General features: G+C 45.4%; 2 protein-coding genes across 6 annotated transcripts; one reads left to right on the top strand and one right to left on the bottom strand.

Annotated features, from left to right (window-relative positions):
- Nucleotides 1-56: 56 nt before the first annotated feature.
- Nucleotides 57-15,501, top strand: LOC131271778 (myosin light chain kinase, smooth muscle-like). 4 transcript variants are annotated; one of them, XM_058273349.1, is made up of 9 exons: nt 57-411; nt 8,997-9,885; nt 9,956-10,283; nt 10,358-10,684; nt 13,297-13,571; nt 13,650-14,445; nt 14,527-14,967; nt 15,069-15,162; nt 15,247-15,501. In XM_058273349.1, coding segments are annotated over exons 2-9 (3,141 nt in total). In that variant the 5' UTR covers nt 57-411; nt 8,997-9,007; the 3' UTR covers nt 15,249-15,501. The 4 variants fall into 4 exon arrangements, with proteins under 4 accessions (XP_058129332.1, XP_058129491.1, XP_058129570.1 ...); XM_058273508.1 differs by lacking the exon at nt 57-411 and adding an exon at nt 861-864; XM_058273587.1 differs by lacking the exon at nt 57-411 and adding an exon at nt 1,982-2,014.
- Nucleotides 15,502-17,012: 1,511 nt separating this feature from the next.
- LOC131261123 (uncharacterized) lies at nt 17,013-22,791 on the bottom strand. 2 transcript variants are annotated; one of them, XM_058263042.1, is made up of 6 exons: nt 22,489-22,791; nt 22,020-22,067; nt 21,807-21,920; nt 21,525-21,722; nt 21,294-21,461; nt 17,013-19,479 (listed from the first exon to the last, which is right to left on the bottom strand). In XM_058263042.1, exons 2-6 carry the CDS (start codon nt 22,065-22,067, stop codon nt 17,782-17,784), a joined length of 2,226 nt encoding a protein of 741 aa, XP_058119025.1. In that variant the 5' UTR covers nt 22,489-22,791; the 3' UTR covers nt 17,013-17,781. The 2 variants fall into 2 exon arrangements, with proteins under 2 accessions (XP_058119025.1, XP_058119024.1); XM_058263041.1 differs by having other exon boundaries at nt 21,807-22,067.
- Nucleotides 22,792-23,176: the final 385 nt, after the last annotated feature.

Raw genomic sequence — 23,176 nt, 5'->3', positions numbered from 1 at the left:
TACCTGAAGTGAGTGATAGAAAAAGAACACAAAGAAATTCGTGAAGCAGCGGCGTTAAAGAGGGCAAGTGAACCTAAGGCGCCGTGGAACGGAGAAGTTAAACACGCCGAGCAACATGCACTTCGCCTACTGCCGACATTGAAGGTCGCGGTGACGATCGCGGGACTGGTGTTTACCATTTGCGGTACGCTATTTATCGTTTTTCTACAGCCGGCCAGCCGCGCTCTAGTGGAAGTGTTAAAGTGTCGAAAACTGTAGACCAGTTTTCTGTGGCGGGTCCCTCTAGAGCACCCCAAACGCCTGGCCCCCCGCGGGGTTGTCCGACTCTTGGCTGGTCTTGGTTAGTTATAGGTGCAACTGCTGATTAGACTGGCTGGCGAGTGCGTGTAAATTATTTGCCACCTGATATTGGTAGGTGTTCACTGGAATGATAGAGTATGTCACACAAAATGCTTATGATTCTCTATGCACACGGGGCGGTACGCAGTGTTGCGAAACGCACTCGTCACACACGAACTCCACACATTCTCCATCCGGTTGTCCGTGTCATTTACCAACTTTAGGCAAAAAGGAGAGACCTTAGGGGTCTACTGTATGCTTTTTTTTGCGTGGAAAACCGCAAACAGACTGTTGGTAACTGATGGCTAGTTCATGATTAAAATCGATGGCCGAAACGATGCTGTTAATTGTGGTGCGCTACTTTGTGAACGTGTGTGCGCGTGTGGTCCAGTCCTGACCAGCCCTCGAAAGCGGATGTAGCGAATTGTGGCAACCGCGATAGCTCCAATTGAATCTTGGGGATATCAAGTGACACACTGAACGAGCACTCGATCGTGTCGCAGCATCTCACAGCCGTTAGTGGGGGTACGATCGCGTTTTCGATCATTATATCGAAGAAGAGTGCTGAACGGCCGCCATGCAGGGGTCGGCACAGTGCATTTGATAATAACCGATTGGGAGGATCATTTTTTTCAAACTTCAAGCCAAAGAGAGAGACACTTGGATTTTCATCTGAAAATGTTATGGTGCTTTCCCGTTCTTGATCCTGCGCTTTCATTAAATTTGTTTTGTTTATTTTAAACTTTATTTAATAATTGCCCGGCCGCAGCGCTAGCACAAGAACACACCTGGACTACTTGCGTTCGAAGCTTGAGTCTGGCATCCCTCCGGTATAGCGAACAGCTGTCCACCGATCGGCAATCAAAAGGCTGAGGAAAATGAGGAACACCGAGTCCCAGTTAGGCCATAAAAGTAAATTGACAAGTTAATCTGGATTGAAGATAGTTAAATTCAGCTAAATTCAGATGTCCATACCACCACTTCGTGATTTGCTTTGGTTATTGCTTACAAATATCTTAAGATAACTCCGTCATTCTCAAACCTATGTTGGGGTAAGAGGTGGGACTCATCATCATCATCATACTTCAATACGGACCAAGCGAAATTTTTCGGACGATTTTTAATAGGTGAAGGAAAACTCACGTAACTTGTTTTTTTAATGGCATCAGCTGCAAAATAAGGCTCGACGTTAGAAACTAGATAATAAAAGATGAAAAAGTAAAACGAAATTTAAAAATATATAAAAAAAGTAAACCTTTACCCAATTTCTTCATTAATTCGATTCCATTTACTGCGAAACAATTAGCTATTGTCCAGAAAAGATTTATTTTTCTCGGGTTGAACTTTGTGCCGACCTCTGCTGTAGATCTTCGGTGCACTTGTACTCCATGAGGCAAGCGTTTTTGGAGCTGGTAGGGCTGGTTCCCTTCTCCTGCTTTCCATTACCTTTCCCTCCCCTCTGTCTCTCACCCTGTACATATCCCCTCCACCTCGCCAACGTTTGGGGAACGAAACCCGTTGAGCTCATTACGTCAATTTCGATCGATTAGATACCGACAGCACGGGCGATCGAGATCGCGATCAGTCGGCGATCGGTGCAGCAAGCAGGCAGGCTCTCGAACGTCAGTGCGCCACTGCACACCAGATGTGCGCCATTGCCGCGCAAACGTGCTAGGTAAGGCGACTGTGTGCTTCACCACACATCTTTTCGCGCGGGGAAAGGGCCATCAAACCGCGAACGGTGTCGAGGGGTTTGCGTGCGCTTGTGTGTGCCCAAAAGCGGACGAGAACGTGAAGATCACCATTAATTGAACAATTAGCACCAGTGTCCGACGGCATAGAGTACAAAGTGTTGCTGCTACCGGAAAGAGCATATGTAAAGGAAGGCGTTCGTCCGTTGCGATCTTCGAGTGTGAATCAACAGGAGAAAAGAGCCTCCCCCCACCGTACGTAGCTGTGTATGTGTGTTTGTTTGTGTGTGTGTGCACTCCAGGCGAAAGAGCGTAAAATCGCAACCCGCACTGGAACGCAGCATCCGTGAAATGGGCTCCAACGACGACGGTGGCCACCGATTTCCAGTTTGTGTTGCGCGTCGCTGCGATGCGGGTGTCTCGCTGTGTTGTGCTGTGTGTTAGTGATTCCGCTGTGGCTACGAGGCAGTAAGGCGAAGAAAAGCAAACAGAAAAAAGTAAGGCTCGCCGTGGCTCCACCATCGTGGCGCGTTTTCGGGGAGGGCAACAAGTACAATCTGTTACAAACCGTCCCGTTTGTGGCCATTTCCGGGGCCATAGTGTGTGGCCGGGTCAGGACGACCGATCGGGGAGAGTGTAAACGGGCGGCTGGCCACGATCGAGTTGACCTCCCGGTAGGGGGCTTCCGGTGCCGACGGTGGCAAGCGCCGTGGCTCGCTCCGGAAGGCTCCGATCGATCCGAGTGGCGATCCTCCGTGTGACCTTTGGTTGGTTTCGGTCGGTGTGTGGTTTGTGCGGTTGGTTTGCAAGCAATTTTCGCTGGCTCACCGATTCTCCTCGGCTCGCGGGGTATATTGTGTTGCGCGGTTATTGTGACACGCATACTCTAGGGGGGGAAAATGGTGGCTCCACCAGTCTAAGAAGAGCCTCAGTGTAGAGTGTGTGTGTGTGTAAGCAGCAATAAACTCATGCAAAACAAACGCCAACCTTCCCGCAGTAACCAGAGTTGTTATAGAGTTAAAGACGAAGCGGGGGGAGACAACACCCGCTTTACTGTAGTTCTTTTTTTCTCCCTCTGCGTACTTTACACAACGCAAAATTCCGCCACCAGTTGACGGCCCAGCCCGCAGTTGGAATCGCGAATCGTAGCGCTTTCACTGTTGCCTTCAATCATTCCCTTTCCAGGGCATAAACACGATCCGCCCAGGGCCGAACCGACGACGGGAAGCTCGAGCGAGCGAACGGAACGAAACGACACGGAAAGGGGCAACACGCGTCATCCGCCGTCGCCATGAGCGTCGCCGGAGATGTGTCCGGGGCGGCGGTGACTGCAGTGCCGCCACAAGTCACGAAACTGCACCGAACGGTGCGCTGTGCCGTGGGCGAGGAATTCCGGCTGGAATGCGACGTGCGCGGGACGCCCACGCCCCGCGTCAGCTGGGAGAAAGATGGTGCGCGCGTAACGGGCCCCGGCGAAGCGGCGGCCAACGATGGCGGGGCCGGCTGCTACCGGGCGCTCTTCACGGGCACCGTCGCCACGCTGAAGGTCGCGGCCGCCAGTCGCGAGCAGACGGGTTCGTATCGCTGCCTGGCGGAGAACGGGCACGGGATGGCCGCGGCGACGGTGCACGTTTTCGTCAGTGGTGAGTGCTGCTTCCCGCGTTTCGCCCTCCCTCTTTTCCCACCCCTTGCTCCTTTTCCAATGAGATCGCGCCAACAGCTGTATGCTAATGAGCGAAATTTGTGTATTTCCGCAAACTGTTTCACACCGGGGAGGAACGCATCGGCCCTTGGAAGAGCGTAAATGCTTTAATTTTGTTGAAATACTCTTTGACTTCTCGTGAGTCACAGCTGAATAATGACCTTGCAAAATCTAGACCCTAACCCTTGAAGGTGTAAGGCAAAATTATTTGATTTTACAGTGACCGGCAGGGAAAAGTGCCCACTTCGAATTTTGTTGATTTTCGCTCAATATTTTTTTCTCAACCCAACTAAATATACTGCAAGTATTTTTCGTAAATTGTTAAACATATTTCATATAAGATCCACTAATGAGTAAGCGAAAACAAACATATTTTGATTTCGAGAAAAAAATAATAAAAAAAAGTATCTAAAAAAACAGTGACATGGAAAAGTGCCCACTAAGGCTATTTATTAATATACATAAAAACAAATAATAATAAATACATCTTAATATTTAATGTGCGCTCCTTTAGCTTTTAGCACTTGTGCAAGGCGCTTTGGCATGCTCTGCACTAGGTTTTTAAGGTGTACGGGATTTAATTCATCCCAAGCGCGCAAAAGAGCCTCAAAATATTGATTTTTGTTTGAAACACCAGTCTTGTTCACCCTGGAATCAAGAATTGCCCACAAATTCTCAATCGGGTTAAGATCCGGGCTCTGAGGCCATTCCAAAAGTTTTATACGGCAAGACCGGAAGAAAGCCTTCGTCTTCTTGGCAGTATGTTTTGGGTCGTTGTCCTGCTGAAAAACGTACTTCTCTTCAAGGCCCGTCAGGATCAGTGAAATCTCCAGATTTTGTTGCAGGATGTTTATGTTTATGTTGTAATCTGCAGTTTTAACACCGTTAATGTTCCCAAGGCTCCCCCCCCCCCCCCCCCCCACCGGACGAAAAACAACCCCAGAACACCATATTGCCTCCTTCATGGCATACTGTGCCCTGGATGTGGCGAACCTGCAGCATTGCCTCCTTCGATCTGCGCTGTATACGTTCATGCCATCTTCGATTAAAAAGTTCAAATTTTGATTGGTTACATCACAGAACCGTTTTCCAGTACTCTAGAGGCATAGCAGCATGTTCCTCAGCGAGCTTAAGACGCTTGGCCTTATTGGTATAAAGAAGCCTCCTAGCAAGTCTGCTCTGTAACCCGTATGCAACAAGCCGACGACGGATAGTTCTTTCGAAAACTGATGAGTGAAGTGTTTCCATGACCTCTCTGACAGTTACTTTTGGATTTTTTTGATCTCACGAATGATCTTAGTGACCATGCGTGCATCTGTTTTGCACATGTCTCCCCTACCAGGGCGATCCGCCTACGTTTAAAATTTCATTGTGATTTTTCCTACCGCTGCCTTGTGGATTTCGTGCTTTGAGTGAATTACTTTAATGTAAATGAGAGTCATAAAACATATTTTATGCAATATAATTTCTTGAAACACTTAAATTAATTAGATACCAAAACCTGATATTAACAAATTGTATATCAACAACCAAACATGAATTAAACACGTGATCATTCATGTATAAACATCAGAAATGGTGCTAACAAACCTAAAAAATATTAAAACACAATAAATTGGTTGGCCCTCAATGGAAAAGTTTATGCAAAACTCGAAATTTCAAAGTGGGCACTTTTCCATGTCACTGTTTTTTTAGATACTTTTTTTTATTATTTTTTTCTCGAAATCAAAATATGTTTGTTTTCGCTTACTCATTAGTGGATCTTATATGAAATATGTTAAACAATTTATTAAAAATACTTGCAGTATATTTAGTTGGGTTGAGAAAAAAATATTGAGCGAAAATCAACAAAATTCGAAGTGGGCACTTTTCCCTGCCGGTCACTGTAAGTACCAGATTATATTATTTTAGGAAAAATCAATTTTAAATATGTATATTTTCTTGAAAAATAAAATTCACAAAAGAAGAATTCATGAAAAGTAATTAGGATAAATTATTATTTGTGCACATAAACGTTAAAAAAAATGCAAAATGGGGATGTCCTGGGTACATGGTTGAAAAGAATTAATCTATTAGTAATATTATTTGTAATGATGTGCAAAACAAAGGTTTATGATAAAGGCATTTTATCTATAATGTTTTGCTTTGTCATAATCAATCCTAACCGTTTCTGAATTTCTTTTCTTCATTTTATTACAAAAGTAATAAGCAGTTAATTTTGCATTGAAATTTTAGTTCACTTTCTTCTTCCTATAAAATAGTTCGATTAAATGTACACAAACGCAGCTTAAGACCTTCATGCTTGGTATTTGTCAAAATGATTCGATGTTGTCGATGAAATCCCATCCCAACTACTTAAGACTTAGATTAGTACATTTTTAATTTATGTCTGATATAAATTTGTATTTCCTTGCGGTATTACTGTATAACAAATCGTTGAACCAGAAAGATGGTTTTTGATGTTTGTTTTTCCTACAACTATGTTGCACTGTCGCGCAAATTAAAAACCAATTTTAGAAACAAATCATTCAAACAAAAAACATCGATGTTACAAAAACTAAAACTGTTTGAAATTACTAATTGATTATACAAGCTACCAATGTTTAATGCTTTGTATTTGTATCAAATGGCTATCATGTTTATGTTGTTTCAACATTACTTGCCATTAGGGGTTAAGTAAACAATTTATCATGACAACAACATTCGAACTGTATCCCATGTTAATTTCTATTCGCACGGGAAGTTCCATTTGCGTAGGGGTTTCTATGTGTGATGAAATAGTTGAAATTTTTCTCCTGCAATACAAAGGAAGGTAACTTTGCCCTGGACCCATCTGAGTCATGTTTTCGCTTCGTTGTCACTGTCGGAACTTCTTCGTCACAACGTGATGATGACACGGTTGGTGATCGTTATTGGTAACGTATTCGCTTTACCTTTTTGTCATGGAGCACAGACCTTCGGTTGGTGCAAAGTACTGTGTGAACTCCAATGCCCTCACCATAAGGAAGCAACTAACAAAATGTTCCCAAGCGTGTTTCTTCAAAATGAGTAGAAATTGAAACGTTGCTGCTTTACTTTCTTTGTTGATGAAAACCCTTTGCTTATTCAAATTTCATTGAATTTATGGCGTGTGGCCACTTCAGTTCAAAAAAATGTTGGTTGTTTAGTAATAAAAAAAAGAACAAAAAAAAATATTTTAACATGAGCTTAATTTTGAAGTTATACGCAGCGGCAACGATACAAGATAAGCCCCCTTTTAATGGTGGCCCCAGCTTCATTCAAAAGATAATTCGTTCGTATTTTATCAAAAACCCCGATCGGTTTCCACGGAATAAATTATGGCACCGTTGGCATTGACATCGGAGAATTCTATTTCCAAAAACAGTGAATGCCAATGTACATTCGTGACACGCACAACGCAAAGATGTCTTAACCCCTCGGCATAAGATCGACAAGCCGCGCAGAGTACCGCTTCCCCATTAACGGCCGGATTGTTGTTCCGTTGACCCTGGCGACATGCTCTCCCGCCTAGCGCCTTCAACATCGACAGCCAAACCATAAAGTACGGCCTTCTTCTGCGGCCCGACGAATGTCGCGAAAGTGTTGTGAACTGTCTATGGGGGGCTCAAGACGCGCACCATTCCCATATCCGTTCAGGGACAGAGAGCACCCGGTACGCGGCACTTCGGGGCGGACGGGCGAGCGATGGGGATGCTGTACAGCGTACACGTTTCTTTTGCACCGCGCCATGAACATGAACAATGTAAATGGGTTGCGGTCAGGTCTGGGAAGCATGTTTTATTCTGTTTCCGTTTGACCGCCGGGGGAAAACACTATAAAAACATTTATTTTTCTTTAGCGAACATGAATCACTTTATGATTAAAACAACGTGACTCATCCAACGATAGGTTCGGCTCATCATCAGCGCTGTTGTTGTTTGTCTATTGCTCAAAAGCATTCACGATCAATATTATTCTATTTACTGAGGAGGCACCAGCAGAACACACAAGTCTGTTTGTATGTTTTATCATCTGACACAGTCCCCGTAAAAGAAAGTATTACCTGAAGCAATATCTATAGATTTAACGGTGTGAGATATGTGTAAAGATTCCACGTAATAGCTAACAGTTTATAGAAATGTTAAAATGTGTTTTCAAACATGCAAGACGAACGTAGGAACGTCGTAGAAACGAAACGTCTCTCCGTGATCTACTTTCATGGAATTTACTAAATAATCTCTTATTAGTCTTATAATGTTTGCAAAATAACCAGTTTTCATTCGTCCGTTCTTGTTAAACCAGAAAAATCAAACTTTTGTATGTAGAGTAGAAATGTAAGTCAAATTACGGTATCGAAAAGAAGGGCAAAAAGTTCAATAGTATTGATGCGCTATTGGGATGATTCTATTTATTCTAGTATTATTTTGAACATAATTTTCTTGTTGACATGAGCAACATATATTTAAAAAAATACTCTTGGAACAAAATTGGAAAATATTATTGGTTAATTCGAAATATTCGACCGTGAAATTGTGATTAGAATTTGATGAATTTCAAAGCACAATTTTGATTGAAGATGAAATCGAGTTTGACAAATTATTCCAATGTAATTTTTTAGAATGAGATTTTCAACAACACTATTTTTATGTTTTTGATTAAAACTTATTCTATTTCATGTAACATAATATAACTTATAATATGACGGCATTGCTTAAGGAAATGAAATCAAAATTCAAAAATGCATGTATGTATTTTGTGCTGTGTGTAAAATCCAAAACTCTTTTTTAGTGTTATACGTTTTGCCTTTTACTCTTACCCATTTGCTCATATTTTTATTTCAACGGCTATACTTAAACGTTTTCTAAGTTGCGTAATTTTGTTATGAAAGATTTTAATCGAAATTTGAATGGAACGATTTGTTTATTAAGCTAACCATAAAATGGTTGACAAAGAAGGATATTTTTTATGCCTATCTTATGACTTTGGGTAAAGAAACGCGCTGGTGTTATACATCTTCTATTAAATTTAATCATAAAGCGGTTCAATTGGAATATCAAAAGTAACATAATTTATCTCACTTGTTAAATTACAACCATTAAAGTACAAAAGCGGTTACAATCATGAAAGTTGTATCTGTAGTACTTTCCTTCCAAAAATGGTACGGTCTTCACGACACAGAGTGGCGCTTTACAGGCAAACACCATGTTTGGGCAGCTTGAAGTAGAAACAACAACCATTCTCATGACTTTTCTTTTGCCCTGCAGAATCCAGAAACATGATCCAGGGCAGGACGCTCGGTCAGGCGACAAAGCCACCGGCCAAAAGTGGTAATGATCAGAGCAGTGCGGCGGCGACGGCGGCGGCGTCGTTAAAGTTCGTCTACGTGCCGCAAAAGATCGAGGTGTACGAGTGCGAGACGGCCATCTTCCAGTGCATCATCGAGGGCTACCCGGCGCCGGCCATGTGCTGGCAGCGCAACGGTGCCCCCCTCACGCCATCCCGCACCGTCTCCGTCCAGAGCAAGGGTTCGCTGTGCACGATGAAGATCCACAACGTCACGCCGAAGGACTCGGGCCAGTACCAGCTGGTGATCGAGAACGACAGTGGGCGGGTGGAGCGCACGATCGAGCTGCTAGTGCTGGAGAAGATACGTACGATCAACCGGATCAAGCGGAACAGTGTGCCCGCGGTCGGTAGTATACGCATCTACCGGCACATCAACGACTACGCGCCCCAGGTCGGCGAGTACATCATCCTGAACGCGGAGTACTACGCACCGTCCATCCCGTCCGTGCGGTGTTTCCACAATGGCCGAGAGCTGGATGATGGACGGGTGTTCCACCGGAGCGTCAGCCAGCGCAACCTGTCGCTGATACTGGAGAAGGCGAAGCCGAGCGACTCGGGCACGTACACGTGCGTGCTGGAGACGATCGACGGCTGCATGAAGGTGATGTCGGCCGAGATCGACGTGCAGGATCCCAAGTGGTCCGTTCCGATCGAGAAAATGCCGCAGATCGTGCGCGAGCTACCGAAGGTGATCACCGTCACCGAGGGTACGGAGGTCGAGCTGGCCCTGGAGGTGTACTGTTCCGAGCTGTTCAAGTGTCTGTGGAAGCGAAACGGACGCCCGGTGAAGGATTCGGCGGACTTTGCGTAAGCCTTTGCGAGCCTTTAGACATCCGTTTTTAGTCTGTTCCCTAACGCTAGTCCCTATATCTTACAGATACGTCGACCATGGCAACGGTAAGCTTGGTCTGCGGTTAAAGGATCTATTCATGGACGATGCCGGCCTGTACGAGTGTGTCATCGAAACCGCGAAACAGCAGCTTACCTCCAGCTGCTATGTGGACGTCCTGGAACTGGAAGATCAGAAGCATCCACCGGGGGAAGCTTCTTCCCGGATATCCGCACGCTTCGTACGCTTTCCACTACCACAGATCGCCCTCGAAGGGGACAACGTGGAGTTTTACGCCTGCGTGCAGCCACCTGACGCGCGCATTCGATGGTTTGTACGCGGAACGGAAATCACCAGCGGTACCAAAGGTTTCTCGGTGAGTTTAGGACCATTGTTAATCGCCTGTGTATTCTCACTCACCACACGACCCTCCCCCAACTATTTCCCTAGCTCGAGTCCCGCGACGACGGTGGCAACATTCTGCGAATATTCAACACCGGCTACAAGCAGAGCGGCGAGATTAAGTGTTGCATTCCTTGTGCGTCCAGCGAATCCATCCGGCAGGTCGGTGCTTATGCGGACCTGTGCGTCCTGCCGAAAGCGTACGCCACACAAGGTGGGACGGAGCGGAAGGAAATCGAACGGTACGGGCTGGGACAGAGGAAGCTGCGCTTTCTGCACGGCCTCCAGGACGAGGTGGTTCTGCAAGGGGACGACGTGATTATCGAGGCCTGCTACCAGGGTCAGCCACCGCTGGAGCCACGGTGGAAGCGGTCGGTAAGTTGCACCACTTCGGATACTTTTACTTTTTCCGTAGTTGCGTAAGGTAAAAGCATAATTTGCATATCGGAAAGTGGAATGTAATTCCAGCCGTCGAGTTAGCGAAGACGCAGTACCACAGGGAGCGTAAAGTGGGGCAAAATGGCGTTACTTACAGACACGATTATCGACACTGAGGTGTTTAGCAACTGACTGACTAGATTAAAAAATTTGCGCTTATATCCTGTGTATGTGCAGTTTTTATTATGATTTTTTAAATTTTAAAACACATTGGATAATTTTTACCGGCATTGGATTTTTGATTAGTTTTGGGATGAATGAAATTGAGCATAACTGTAGTGGTTATTGATTTAGTTCAGGGGTCGGCAAAGTACGGCCCGCGAACTGATTTTATACGGCCCGTAAGATAATTTTAGTGCTCCGTTAACAAAATCCAACTTAATTTTTATCGGATTTGTTTAGGATGTCAGGTTTATTTTCTTCCCAAAATTGAAGATTAAAATTGTTGAACTACGTGTTTCTGTTGAAAAAAAATTTAAAATTCAATGAACAAAAGTATTACAATGTTTAAAAAAGTTTAACGATACAATTTCAAATATGTTATCTTTTACCCCTTTTTAATGTAGTTTAGAAAGTCTATACTCAATTGAAAAGGGTACTTTGAAAACATGAAACAATCGTTTAAGGCAGGGATCTCCAAACTTTTTTTAACGCGGGCCGCATTGGGTGGAATAACCGTAGCGTTGGGCCACATTTACCCAAGGAGGAGAGGGTCTTGCGGGCCGAAGTTTGGAAACCCCTGGTTTAAGGTATCCGACCGGCGCTTTCGGATTCCTTTTAATCATCTGGCCCTTTTTAGGAAATGTATGCCGACCCCTGCTTTCGTTGTTCAGTAGTTTGGTATGTGGTAATATGATTGGGTAAAAGAGTAAATGAGGCCCCGCCCGCCATGTTTTCGATCGTGGCTACACCTCTTGTGGACGTTTAAACTGAATGTATGCAATTGGTGATACATTAATTCGTTAAATTCAACCTACGAGTATTTGAACCGTAGTGTGTACCGTTAATTTCGGCTACGCAATCAACCTATGGGTGCGGTATGAGGGGGGCCCACGGGCCCCCCTTATTTCTCAAAACTATAACAAACTCTCTTTTTCGGTAGACCTAGCGCAGTCCGCTCGCTTCGCTCGCTGCGGGCGCGCCGCCGTTTCCAAATCATTTCTTCGGCTAAACTCATTGTTTCATGCTGTCCATCATGTGTGGTATAGTTTTTTACTAGTAACTTAACATGTAAAAGTATATTAACCCGCATTCAACCTCCACTGCGTGATTAGTTTAAACCGTTATGGTCTTTAAAGCGAACCGTTAGCGTTCAAAAATTCGAAACGAATGCATGTGTCGCGCTTTGCATAGCTTCAGGCGCTAAATGTGAACCAGTAGGAAGAGGAGAATCTAGCCCGGGGCCTCATTTACTCTTTTACCTATGATTGTATTCATATATTCAGATTTGTTATCCACATAATTCACTTTAAATTGCGATCCATTATTTATTTATCACCTTTTTTTAGACCATAAGAATTTAGAAAGTGTTTAATTTTTTAGGCATCATGATTTTCCGTCAGGATCTGTCAGTTTTTTCGGTACGGTCCCATACAAAAGGGTAAACAGCACATTGAAAAAAGTGAAAGCATGGCTAGCTGCATCTTTTCGTTTCCGCGTAGATTCTCGACGCGTAAAGCAGCCCGTAGACGTCACATATTATTCTGTGCAGATTTTTGACGTCTACAGATTTCCTTTGTTCTCTCGTACCCATCGTCTGTCAAACATCCCTCCAGATATCCCGAATATCTCGAGGGATGTTGGAAAGAGCTAAGGAAAAGCTGTAGACGTCAAACATCTGTACAGATTAATATGTAACGTCTACGGCTCGCTTAAGTGACGTCGTTTTGGATCGATATCGACACGGCCAGCCATTTTTCGTTTTTTTCAACGTGTTGTTTACTTTTTGTATGGGACAGCGTCGTTAAAACTGACAGGTATCGTCGAAAAATCATGGTGACCTTGTTTATCGAAATTTGTGTGGTTTGATCACATACAGGATTTGTTCTCCAACTTTGAGTACTTTTATCAGATTATAACTTCAAATTCAATGCATAACTCTTTATTTAGTTACACAAGATATTTTGTTCATTTAACCATTAATTTTTAAAATATCTCCTACGGGGTTGTGCCGCAAAAGTTCCATCCATTTCGCTACTTTTTGATCAGTAATTACAATTGATACCCTTTGAAAAGATTGATTTAAATCGTTGTTAATAAAACTTTTTTGGTGGGTTAAGTAGAACTCTGTAGCTCGGTGCCTTTAGCATAAGAAATAATCGCTCTTATGTATGCGATATTGTTTCATCGACCTCAGTGTGTGTAGTGTAAACTGAATGGGGTTCACTATCGTTTCTCGTTATCTATGAACCTCATCAATTCGATTGCCATCGTTGGCGATCGCAACAGTCGGTATCGTCGATGCGATAAAAAACTGTATTATCTTAATTACCATAACCCAAAACCGTTGTTTAACGACCCCGTTGAATTCGTTCGCTAACTTTCGTCAGGGTCGATCCATCACCGATAGCAATGCAACCGCAACCAACCTGCCCGGCCGGACGCGTCTACTGCTGACGAGTGTCGAGCCGGCCCAGGGTGGCAAGTACACCGTCCAGCTCGACAACGCGTGCCCGGAGACGGAACTGTCAATGTGTTTGCGCGTCGAATCTCCACCGGAAGCACCGGCCGGGCGGCCCACCGTTGCCGTCGCAAACCCGACCGCCATAGCCGTATCCTGGAATCCTGCACCGTACGACGGAGGAAGTGCCATAACTGGATTTGTGTAAGCAAGACGCGGTCGGGAAGAAAGTGTTGACAATTGACATGCTCATAAATGTTGTCTCGTTTGTTTCGTTTTAAGGATCGAGATGGAACAACGAGAGGATGAGCGTTGGGTGTGCGTCAAGCGTGTGCCGAATTCCTTCTCGTGCGTTATCGACGGTCTGCAGGAGGGCGACCACTATCGGTTTCGAATACGGGCCGAAAATGTGCACGGTTCGAGTCCACCAACGCCGGCGAGCGATCGGATCGCACTGATCGAGATAAGGCGAGCGAACGGCAACACCTCCGGTAGTCGGGTAGAGCTTCCGTCGACGAGCAGAACATCGAGCGGGGGCAGCATCAGTAGCGAGGGCATCGGCGAGTATGGTTCGCCGGAGCTGACCGCGGAACAGTACGACGAATCACTGACGTCACCTTCGCCCACGATGATGCACTTCCCCTCGGGGAGCAATTTCGACGAGCAGTTCGAGGTGGTGAAGGAGGTCGGCAAGGGTCGGTTCGGTGTCGTGTACAAGGTGATCGCTCGCCAGGGCGAAACGGTGATGGCGGCCAAGAAGGTGAAGTGCATCCGCAAGAAGGATAAGGAACGCGTCTGGCAGGAGACGGCCATCATGGAGGGGCTGGAGCATCCGAAGCTGCTGCGATTGTACGCGACGTTCGAGCTGCCGAAGGAGATCATCATGGTGGTGGAGTACATCTCCGGCGGGGAGCTGTTCGAGCGCGTCGTAGCGGACGATTTTACGCTCACCGAGAAGGACTGCGTGATCTTTGTGCGGCAGATCTGCCAGGGCGTCGAGCATATGCACAGCCGACAGATCGTCCATCTGGATCTGAAACCGGAGAACATCATGTGCGCCACCAAGACAAGCCATGAGGTGGGGATACGGGGCGGACGGAAGCCAAGAACAAAACGTCACGCCATCGATAATAACCTCATTTCTCACCTTCGTTCCTAGATCAAAATAATCGATTTCGGTTTGGCCCAGCGACTGTGCGCTTCCACGCCGACGCGTGTCCTTTTCGGCACGCCGGAGTTCATCGCACCGGAAATCATCAACTACGAGCCGATCAGCGTGCAGTCGGACATGTGGAGCATCGGCGTGATCTGCTACGTACTGCTGTCCGGGCTGTCGCCGTTCATGGGCGACAACGACGTGGACACGTTCAGCAACATTACGCGGGCCGAGTACGACTTCGATGACGAAGCCTTCGATCTGGTGTCGGACGAGGCGAAGGAGTTCATCGCGGGACTGCTACGGGGGCGCCAGGAGGAACGGCTCAGTGCCCAGCAGTGCCTGCAGTCCGAGTGGCTGTCGCTGAAGGGTGGCGACAATGTCGGCGTCAACCAGATCCGGACGGATAAGCTGAAGAAGTTTATCATCCGTAGAAAGTGGCAGGTAATTAATGCCACGGTGGTGGATGCCTAATTCACGCCATCGCCATCCGAACTCAACACATGGTCTAACTAATACTATTTATAATACATTTCCTCCCACAGAAAACAGGTAATGCCATACGGGCCCTCGGTAGGATGGCAAACTTATCCGCATCCCGGCGAGTCTCGGTTGTGCCACGAGAAGGCAACCCCGAGTGTAAGTGTCCGCCAAACCCGGTGCACCAAGCACCGCGTATCCGAGGTCTATTAACACGTGCCTTTCTTCTCTCCTTCCCTCCAGAGCTGACCCCACGATCATGATGTACCTTTGCAGATGCACTGCGATAGTTACGTTGAACGCTGCAGTTTGTTAATTGTTTTAAATACCAAATTCAAACTTCAAATGTTATACGTAATCGTCCCCATTTCAAATGTTAATTGTTAAAACTATCGACTACTATCGCCTCACAGAAATTATTATGCGAATAAAACGATCATTTTAGTGTTAAAACGCATCGCCCATTGTAACGAGCCGGCTATCCGACCGAGCGCATGCGTCGTCGTCCGTCACGCGAGGCTTTCCCAATTCCTAAGCTTGAGAAATCGCGCGAAGAATTCAGTTCCGTGCCGGTCTAAGCCGGAGACGGAATTCTAAGTCTTTCGGACTCAACCTTCCTAAGGCTTGATTCCACCGTGTTCAGTTCCGCGAAGGACTAAACAACAACGGAGGAAACACAAGTGGAACGTTTGCCAAGAGTTATGAGTTTTCTCGAGAAATTCAGTTCCGACCCGGTCTAAGCCGGAGGCGGAGGAAATCTTGTTGAGAAACTACAAGTCTTTCTTAAGAAAACCTTGAGAACGGTTCAGTTCCGTTTCGGCCCAGGCCGAGAATGGAGGAATCTCGATAATAAGGCGTTGGCTGAAGCAAACGATCCTACTTTCGGATGGACGTTGCTTAAATAATAAGGCTGGGTATTCCTTATTCTCTAGGTGTCCTGGCGAGAATGTCTGCTTTATTCAAAATTTCTATTGCTTATATACTAATTTCAATGTTATCTTCTAACGAATGCGAGCGAGATAGAGGATCTCCAATCCAGAATTTTCCATACGCATCGTGGGAGAGTTACGCAATGTTTGTTCTTTGTTACACGATTCTTCTTTCTATTCGTTTCACTCTCTCCTTGTGAGAAATGCGACCCTACATGGGCGTCTGGATATCACCTAGGACAATTCGTTTTAGTGTAGCATTTTCCTGAGCTTTCCTAGCATCCTTGCAGGAATCCCGATGGTGTTGATTTTGTGATCTTAACCGATCTCGCTGTCGTTCGTACGCATCGATACGTGGGTCCTTTCTAGCGTTTGCTACTTCCCTTTCTAACGCGTTAAACTTGTTTAGCTAACTGCGTACATATAGGCGTTACGCTACAGTTTGCTTATCGCTCCCTCGCATTGCCTAAACCTCTTGGTACCGAAGCGTCGTATCCTTTTCTTTTTCATGTTTATATATATATTCTCGCCTGCTGCGATCTACAAGCGCACCCGTTCTTGCTATTCTCGTAACCTTCGCGTTGTCCTAAACTAACAAACATCCTACGTACGATCATTGCTCGTACTTGACCTAAAATCCTTCCAGAGCGCATGTTTTGGGTTGTTTTGCCCTCATTCGTATGGCTGTTATGGTAGTTTTTTCGATTCTTTCTTATTCTTATTCGAATGCGGGCGTAATCGAACGAGACCTATCGTCCGTCCGTAACAACTATCTCTGTAATACTTTTCCAACCGTATTTGAAATCCTTTTCGGAGGTATCCTTAAATAAGCGTACACCGTTCGTTTAGTTCTAACCTGTGACGGAGCATTTATTTTCCATTTTACAATTTCAGATATGTACAAGGTAAAAGTATGTTTATTTCACGACTACGGCATTCCCTGGGAAATTCACTCGCTGGATTGATTGGCGAGGGGTGGGCAGGTTAGCCGAAGGAAATTACTTAGATCTCATAATGATAGAGCGAGCGTTTGCAGCATTTCGATAACTAGGGGTGACATGGATATTCGTTAAATATCAGTTCGGTAAATCAATAATAGTACACGCTTGTACGCCGTTGTATTTTTTTGGAACAGGTAATTTTACACCAAAAGTTGTTCGAATGGAACGCCGTGGGGAGAAACGATGAGAAGTGAACCTAATTCTGACACCCGCATGATTTATAGCATCGCTGCTCGATTTTTGCTATTTATGTCGCCTACGTTCATGCCCCTTCGTTCGTCAAAAGCCCCGATGCGAATAACATGCTGCCTCTTTTGAGGGGGAACTATTTCAAATAACATTCTTGCCTTCAGTGGAACATTGTGCGTATCGAACCAATAAGAAAGAAAAGCTTGGGAAAAGTGCTTAAAGAAATAACAAGTTAGAAGAGCTATCGAGAATCAGGGGACATGGGAAGAGAGCGTGATCTTCTGTGCGGGATCTGCAGGATAAGAGTTGGGTGGTAAGATAAGCTACGTGTGTGTGGTTTTGTGTCACCGCTGTCTACACTGTAAATCGTTATTATTGGCACTGTGACAAATAAAATGATTTAATGTAGACTATACAATCATTGCATACAAAAATCAACCTTCATCGAAAAGGTTAACGGAATACAATAACGTACCAGCCGGTCAATCAATTACGTTGAAATCATTCAAACGAAGAATACAGGAAACCAACTGGAAATTTCCCCCGTTTCCAGCCCAAAACTCGATCGGACGCGAAATACAAATATCTAATAATTTATACATTTTGTATCAGCCTCGCGCCGTTTGCTTAAGGATGTTTTACTTAAACTACAGTTAACACTACTGGAGATTGGCAGCAGCAGCAGGGCCATTGACGGCCGTTGCCGTGGGCCCACTGGTTCTTGCAACGGTCACCTGTCGCTTGTGTACAGTCTGATTGGCAAAGGTGGTTTGAAGCGTTTGAACGACGGATGCACCACTGACGTGCGACTGCACTGCACCAATCGGGTACAACGAGCGAGCGCCATTCGGGGTGCCCAGCAGCATAGTAGTGTGGGACTGGGCCATCACTGGCAGCGGTGTCGGTCGGGCCCCATCGCCACCGACGTGAGCGATGCCATTCTGCATCCACCCGGCAATGCGGTTTTCCTTGAGAAGTCGATTAGAATCGGCAATGGTGGCTGCTCCCGGTGTTCCACCAACACCGACCGTCGTGTGAGCACAGTTCGCGTACAGGTACATGGGACGCCCTCCTAGAGACGTGCCGGTCCCGGTGGCCGCCGTTGGCAGCGATTGATTCAGTCGCAGTGCTCTCTCGCTTAGCAGTGTGGAGTGAAACGGGCTCGGCGGAACCGTAGCTATTGGTGCGCCGGTGGAACGTCGAAGTTCGTTAAGTGGCGTATTCCTCCGACTCTTTACCAGCATGTCGCTTCTCGGAACCAAATCGGCATCATCCCCTTCGAGCACGACCGTTTCCAAATCAACTTCCATGCTTTCGGCGATATCTGCCGTATCTTCCTGCACTGTGAGTATTTCCGGACCAATTTCATGCGTTGTACTGGCATCAGTTCGTACGTCAACGAGCGAATCTTGAACTCTCTCTTCCTTCCTCTCCTCTTCATCCTCCTCATCCGAAGAACACAGATCGATACTGTCGATTATCATTGGCCGCGCTGCAGCCGCGTCCCGTCGCTGTCGCTCCTGTTCCTCTGCCAGTTCGGCTTCCTGCTTACGCCTTTCAACTCCTGGCCACTCGATGAGCAGGTTCATTTCGGACGGCGTCAGTCTTTTCAAACGTACCGCACACGGTCGGCAGCTTTCGATGAGAGGTTTGTTGTAGAAAAGAAAATTCTCCATTCGGTGCTTGGTGGAATACTGCCGCCGGGGGAATTTGTAGTCGTGGTAATGTTCGAGCGGCTCGTCAGCCGGACGTTTGTAGGTGCTAGGAACAGTCGCGCCACCCGATCGCGGCTTGATGAACATCCACTTTGGAAGCCGACGATCTTGCGCTGACAGTGTGGTGTCTTGTCCCGTTCGGTATTGACGAAGAAGCTGACCGATACCGGGCGGAAGAGCCGGTGCGTGACAAAATCGATCCATCCGTTCGAGCCGCTCAGTCGCGTACTCTGGTGTGCAGGAGGATTTTGTACTTTTTATCAGCGATTGTCCCAGTGGCGAGGAAAGTGGAATCAGCGGGCATCTTCCTAGTGTCATCGCGTAACGGGTGCTCCTTGCTATGCGCCTATGTTTACCGGGAGGATGTTCATGTGCTGCAGCACTTTCCTGTTCTGCACTGTTGCCTTTCGTCTTCGTTGGAGATGACTCAATACTATCAGCCGGTTCTGAGGAGTTAACGCAGGCTAATGTGAAGTTCTGGGCTAGGAAATGTTTTTTCTGCTGCTCGATGCGTGCGCGACCTGATGAACTCAAGGGAAGCTGTTGATCGAAAACTTCTCCACAGAAAATGACATCATCGTCGTCGCTTAAGTTCCCCGTCACCTGGTTACTTTGTTCGGTCACACAAACTCGCTCATGCTCCTAAAATTATACAATCATATAATGTCGCTAAGTTTTCCCAATATTGTTCATTATTTTCCTGTAGTGTAAAATGCGATCTTTTAACGACAGTTGCCTTTTCTCGTAGTGATCTTTCGTGCAATTCCTATTGATTACATTACAATTTTATCTATGTTCACGAAGATATATCCGTTTCTATTCTTTGTAGTGCCCCATAGGCCTGAATACTATTCGGAAGATGAAAGTTGGACAAAATCTTGTTAATCCTTACGAGGAGCAAGAATAGTACCACTCTTTTTTTGAAATATATTTGTAATTTCCGTAAAATTTGAGCTTTTTCACAACTTTTCATTTAGATACGATTAAATTAATGTGGACTGTTAACACTCTTACGTCCGGATACACGCATAGATGTATTGGCTACGTATCAGTTTGCATCCGATCACATCATTTTGGTGTGCTGCCAATGCTGTCTCCTGACACGCACCACAGACTACTGGATGTAAACAAATATCAAATAGAAAGTAAACAAATTTCACAAGGCGCGTTGCTGTTCGTACGTAAAAAGTTCCAGTTCGGCAGCGCATTTAAGCGGATTGTTAGCAGTGCACGGGGTTCCTGAAATAGTTAGCGGAAAGTAAGATTATCTTGCGGCACGGCCGCATGGTGACGCCGAGCTGGAGCTCAAGTCAGATAAATCCTAGCCGCGGCACATCTCGTACTGTTTGAGTAACCAAGCGGATCACGAGATTCGTGCGATCTGACAAACGGAAGGAAATATTCCTTTCGTGACAGCGGGTGAACAGGCACAATTTGACTCTCAACTATCTGGTTGGTTTGCAGTGCTCCTAGCCGCATGGTGGCAGTCAAAATGTGACGCCCACAGAAAATCAGAATAACCACAGAAAATCAGGACATATGGTCTTAGTAGCCGGTTCTTAACCAATAGAGGTCTATGTCTCCAGGTTAGCTTGCGAAGGCCTAGGAAGCTGGATTCAATAGCCGTACTAGAGTAATTTCTCGCCGAAAAAGAAGAAGAAGTTCGTACGTAAATTCTAATAGACTGAAAAAGTTTTCACTGGTCTGACAACGTGGGGCCGAGCATTGTCGTGCCTCTCCGCGTATTGAGATCGTTTTTCTTGTAACATTCGGCTCAATCGCTGTTGGGTCCGATAACGTTCTCCAGTGATGGTTTCGTTAGGTTGTAGGAGTTCGTAATACAGTGATTTTCAGATGATATCATAACAGTAGCAGCATGTATTCCAACTGCAGCACATGCTATCGATACGCGATCATGTTTATTATAACTGTGTCAGTTGAAATAGGAATCGTAGCAGTTAATATTACACTTTTTACCACAGTTTAGCGCGATAGCCAAGGCAATTAGTGACTCCGTCCAACTTACTCATACGATCGCTGGAGCTATTAAGATAGCGCGAGTGTCGTTTAGCAACTCCGTCCAAACCATTGAGAAGATGCCACACCCTTCTAAAATGTTGGAAACACGCTTAGAGCGTTGGCCGCACCTATTAGACCGTTCGCCGCACCTTTTAGCGGCAGTCATTTTTCCGAGCCTTTTGTGAGCGCTTTTGTTCAAAGAGTTGATTATAGAGGTGGATGCTTTATTTCGTGGTTTGAATTTTCAGTTACGTATTAATGTAAATCGATTAATTGTATAGAATTTTTGTTTAATTATAAATCTTACGAACTTGGCCCTTGAAGGTTCGTTTAAATTTCCTCCGAGTTGCAAAAAAATTTTCTTACATGCTTCTAACTTTTCTGTTCTGTTTCAAAATACTGCTAAATCTTCAAATTTCAAAATATTTAACACTTACCACAAGTGCCCCGTATGAATACAATTCTGCGTCACAATTATCGCATAGGTAAATATCAAATCCTTCCGATATTACCATTTCCTCTTGAGCCATTTGGTTATACTGAGAACTGGATTGCTTCGGTAGAAGGCACTTGCGACTGTTGATTTTCTGCTCCTGGTCGTAGAGCTAAAAATAACGAAAAAAAAAATTGTCAACGCTGCCGCAGCTTGATCGTTGCCCTTTTGGTACCATGTTTTCGTTGCGGAATGTAACCAGTAACTTGTTTGTCTTCCGCTCGTACAGGGATGTGGTCGAATTGTAGTTGTTGATAAACCGCAAAGATGTTGGCTGATAGGACGCGAGATCGTTGCAGTACCGTAGCAAGTAAATACATTCGTGAAACGAGTAGCAGGATACCACAATTCTCCTCATTATGTGCATCCAATTCTATGTAAGAGGAAGTGAAAAGAAGAGAAGACATTTCGGAGATTAGCCTTACTGCCGACTCGACTCATAACAAAGCGAACGCACCCCTGTGAATGATTTGGGCCTCCTGAACGGCTTGGTAAACTCTACATCCTTTGGCCACCATTCCGGTTCCGTAAACTCGTCCAACGAGTGGATCTGGATGTAACCTAGTGAACACTGCACCATGAATGGAATAAACTTTTCCAGTTGCTGTTCCGTGATCTTATTAAGCGCTGTCGGATAGCCGTCCGCAAAGAGGAGCGGCATATTAGATACCCTGTTGTTACTGCCATCGTTTGCCACTGTTTCGTCCGGTTGTGGCATCTATGAGGAAAAAAACATAAGTTTAAGCAATGATCGGAAAGAACGTTGAAGTTTGGCTTGGCTGGAGAAGAAATGTCAACAGAACTAATATGCTTCTTATACTACCACTGGAGAAGAAATAATGCATTGATATACTTTTATGTTGCATGTATCAACATGCAAAATGACCTTTATTTCGGAACGGAAAATGAGTTATTTCCGAGGAACGTTGCAGAAATAAAGGCAATTTGAAACAGCAAAGTTAACTAGATGAAACGAATTTTCAGCAATGGTAAGGAAAAGTAGCAATCCTTGATCGATCAGTATTCTCATCTCATTTCTTTGGTTCTTTGCGTAGCTTGCAAAGCCAAAAACCTTCATTAGCACTGTTGAACGGGGCGTCAACTATTTTATGGCTACTGTGTTCATGATTTAAGCTTACCTCGGCTACTTTACGTCGATTTCAATTGGGGAACTCGCCAGTCGATGCTGTTTTTACCAATCTCGCACGGATTATCAGCAGCACAGCAGCATCTCGCAAAGTCAGGAAACGATAATGGGTAAATTCCTTCTCTCTTTCAGTATTTTCGATCTAGTTTTCTGGGCAGTGAGGGGAGTGTACGTATCATCGCAGCATCTTTCCTCTCTCTGAACACCGAGCTTGACACAGCAGCACGAAGGACAACGCAATTTTTTCACCTATTCTACACTGCATCCGAATATCCCTATGTACGTCCTGCTATCCTTCTCGTGTAGTCCAAAATGGCGTTACCTACATGTATTTATGGTTCTGCTGAGAGCTGACAGCTGGAGAGCAGAAAGAAAATATTAAAATCAAAGAGCGCAAAACAAAATGTCAAGCTGACGATTAGTGTTGGCACAATCGGGGTTCGGAAGACCCGAAGACTCGATCCCTAGATGGATTCCAAAGATTCGGCTTCCATTTGACGGACTCTGACTCGGGGTCCTCACAACAGCGCGACGTCGCCTGACAGGCGCTGAACTCCATACTCGGGGTCCACACTACAGCGCGACGTCGCCTGACAGGAGCTGAACTCCATATAAAAAAACCTTGCGCGATTCGCGCGACATCGCGCAAGGTTTTTTTTAATATGGAGTTCAGCTCCTGT

The sequence above is a fragment of the Anopheles coustani genome, chromosome 3 (assembly GCF_943734705.1).
Source record: "Anopheles coustani chromosome 3, idAnoCousDA_361_x.2, whole genome shotgun sequence".
NCBI classification, from domain to species: domain Eukaryota; kingdom Metazoa; phylum Arthropoda; class Insecta; order Diptera; family Culicidae; genus Anopheles; species Anopheles coustani.
This window is presented reverse-complemented; position numbering and strand designations above follow the sequence as displayed.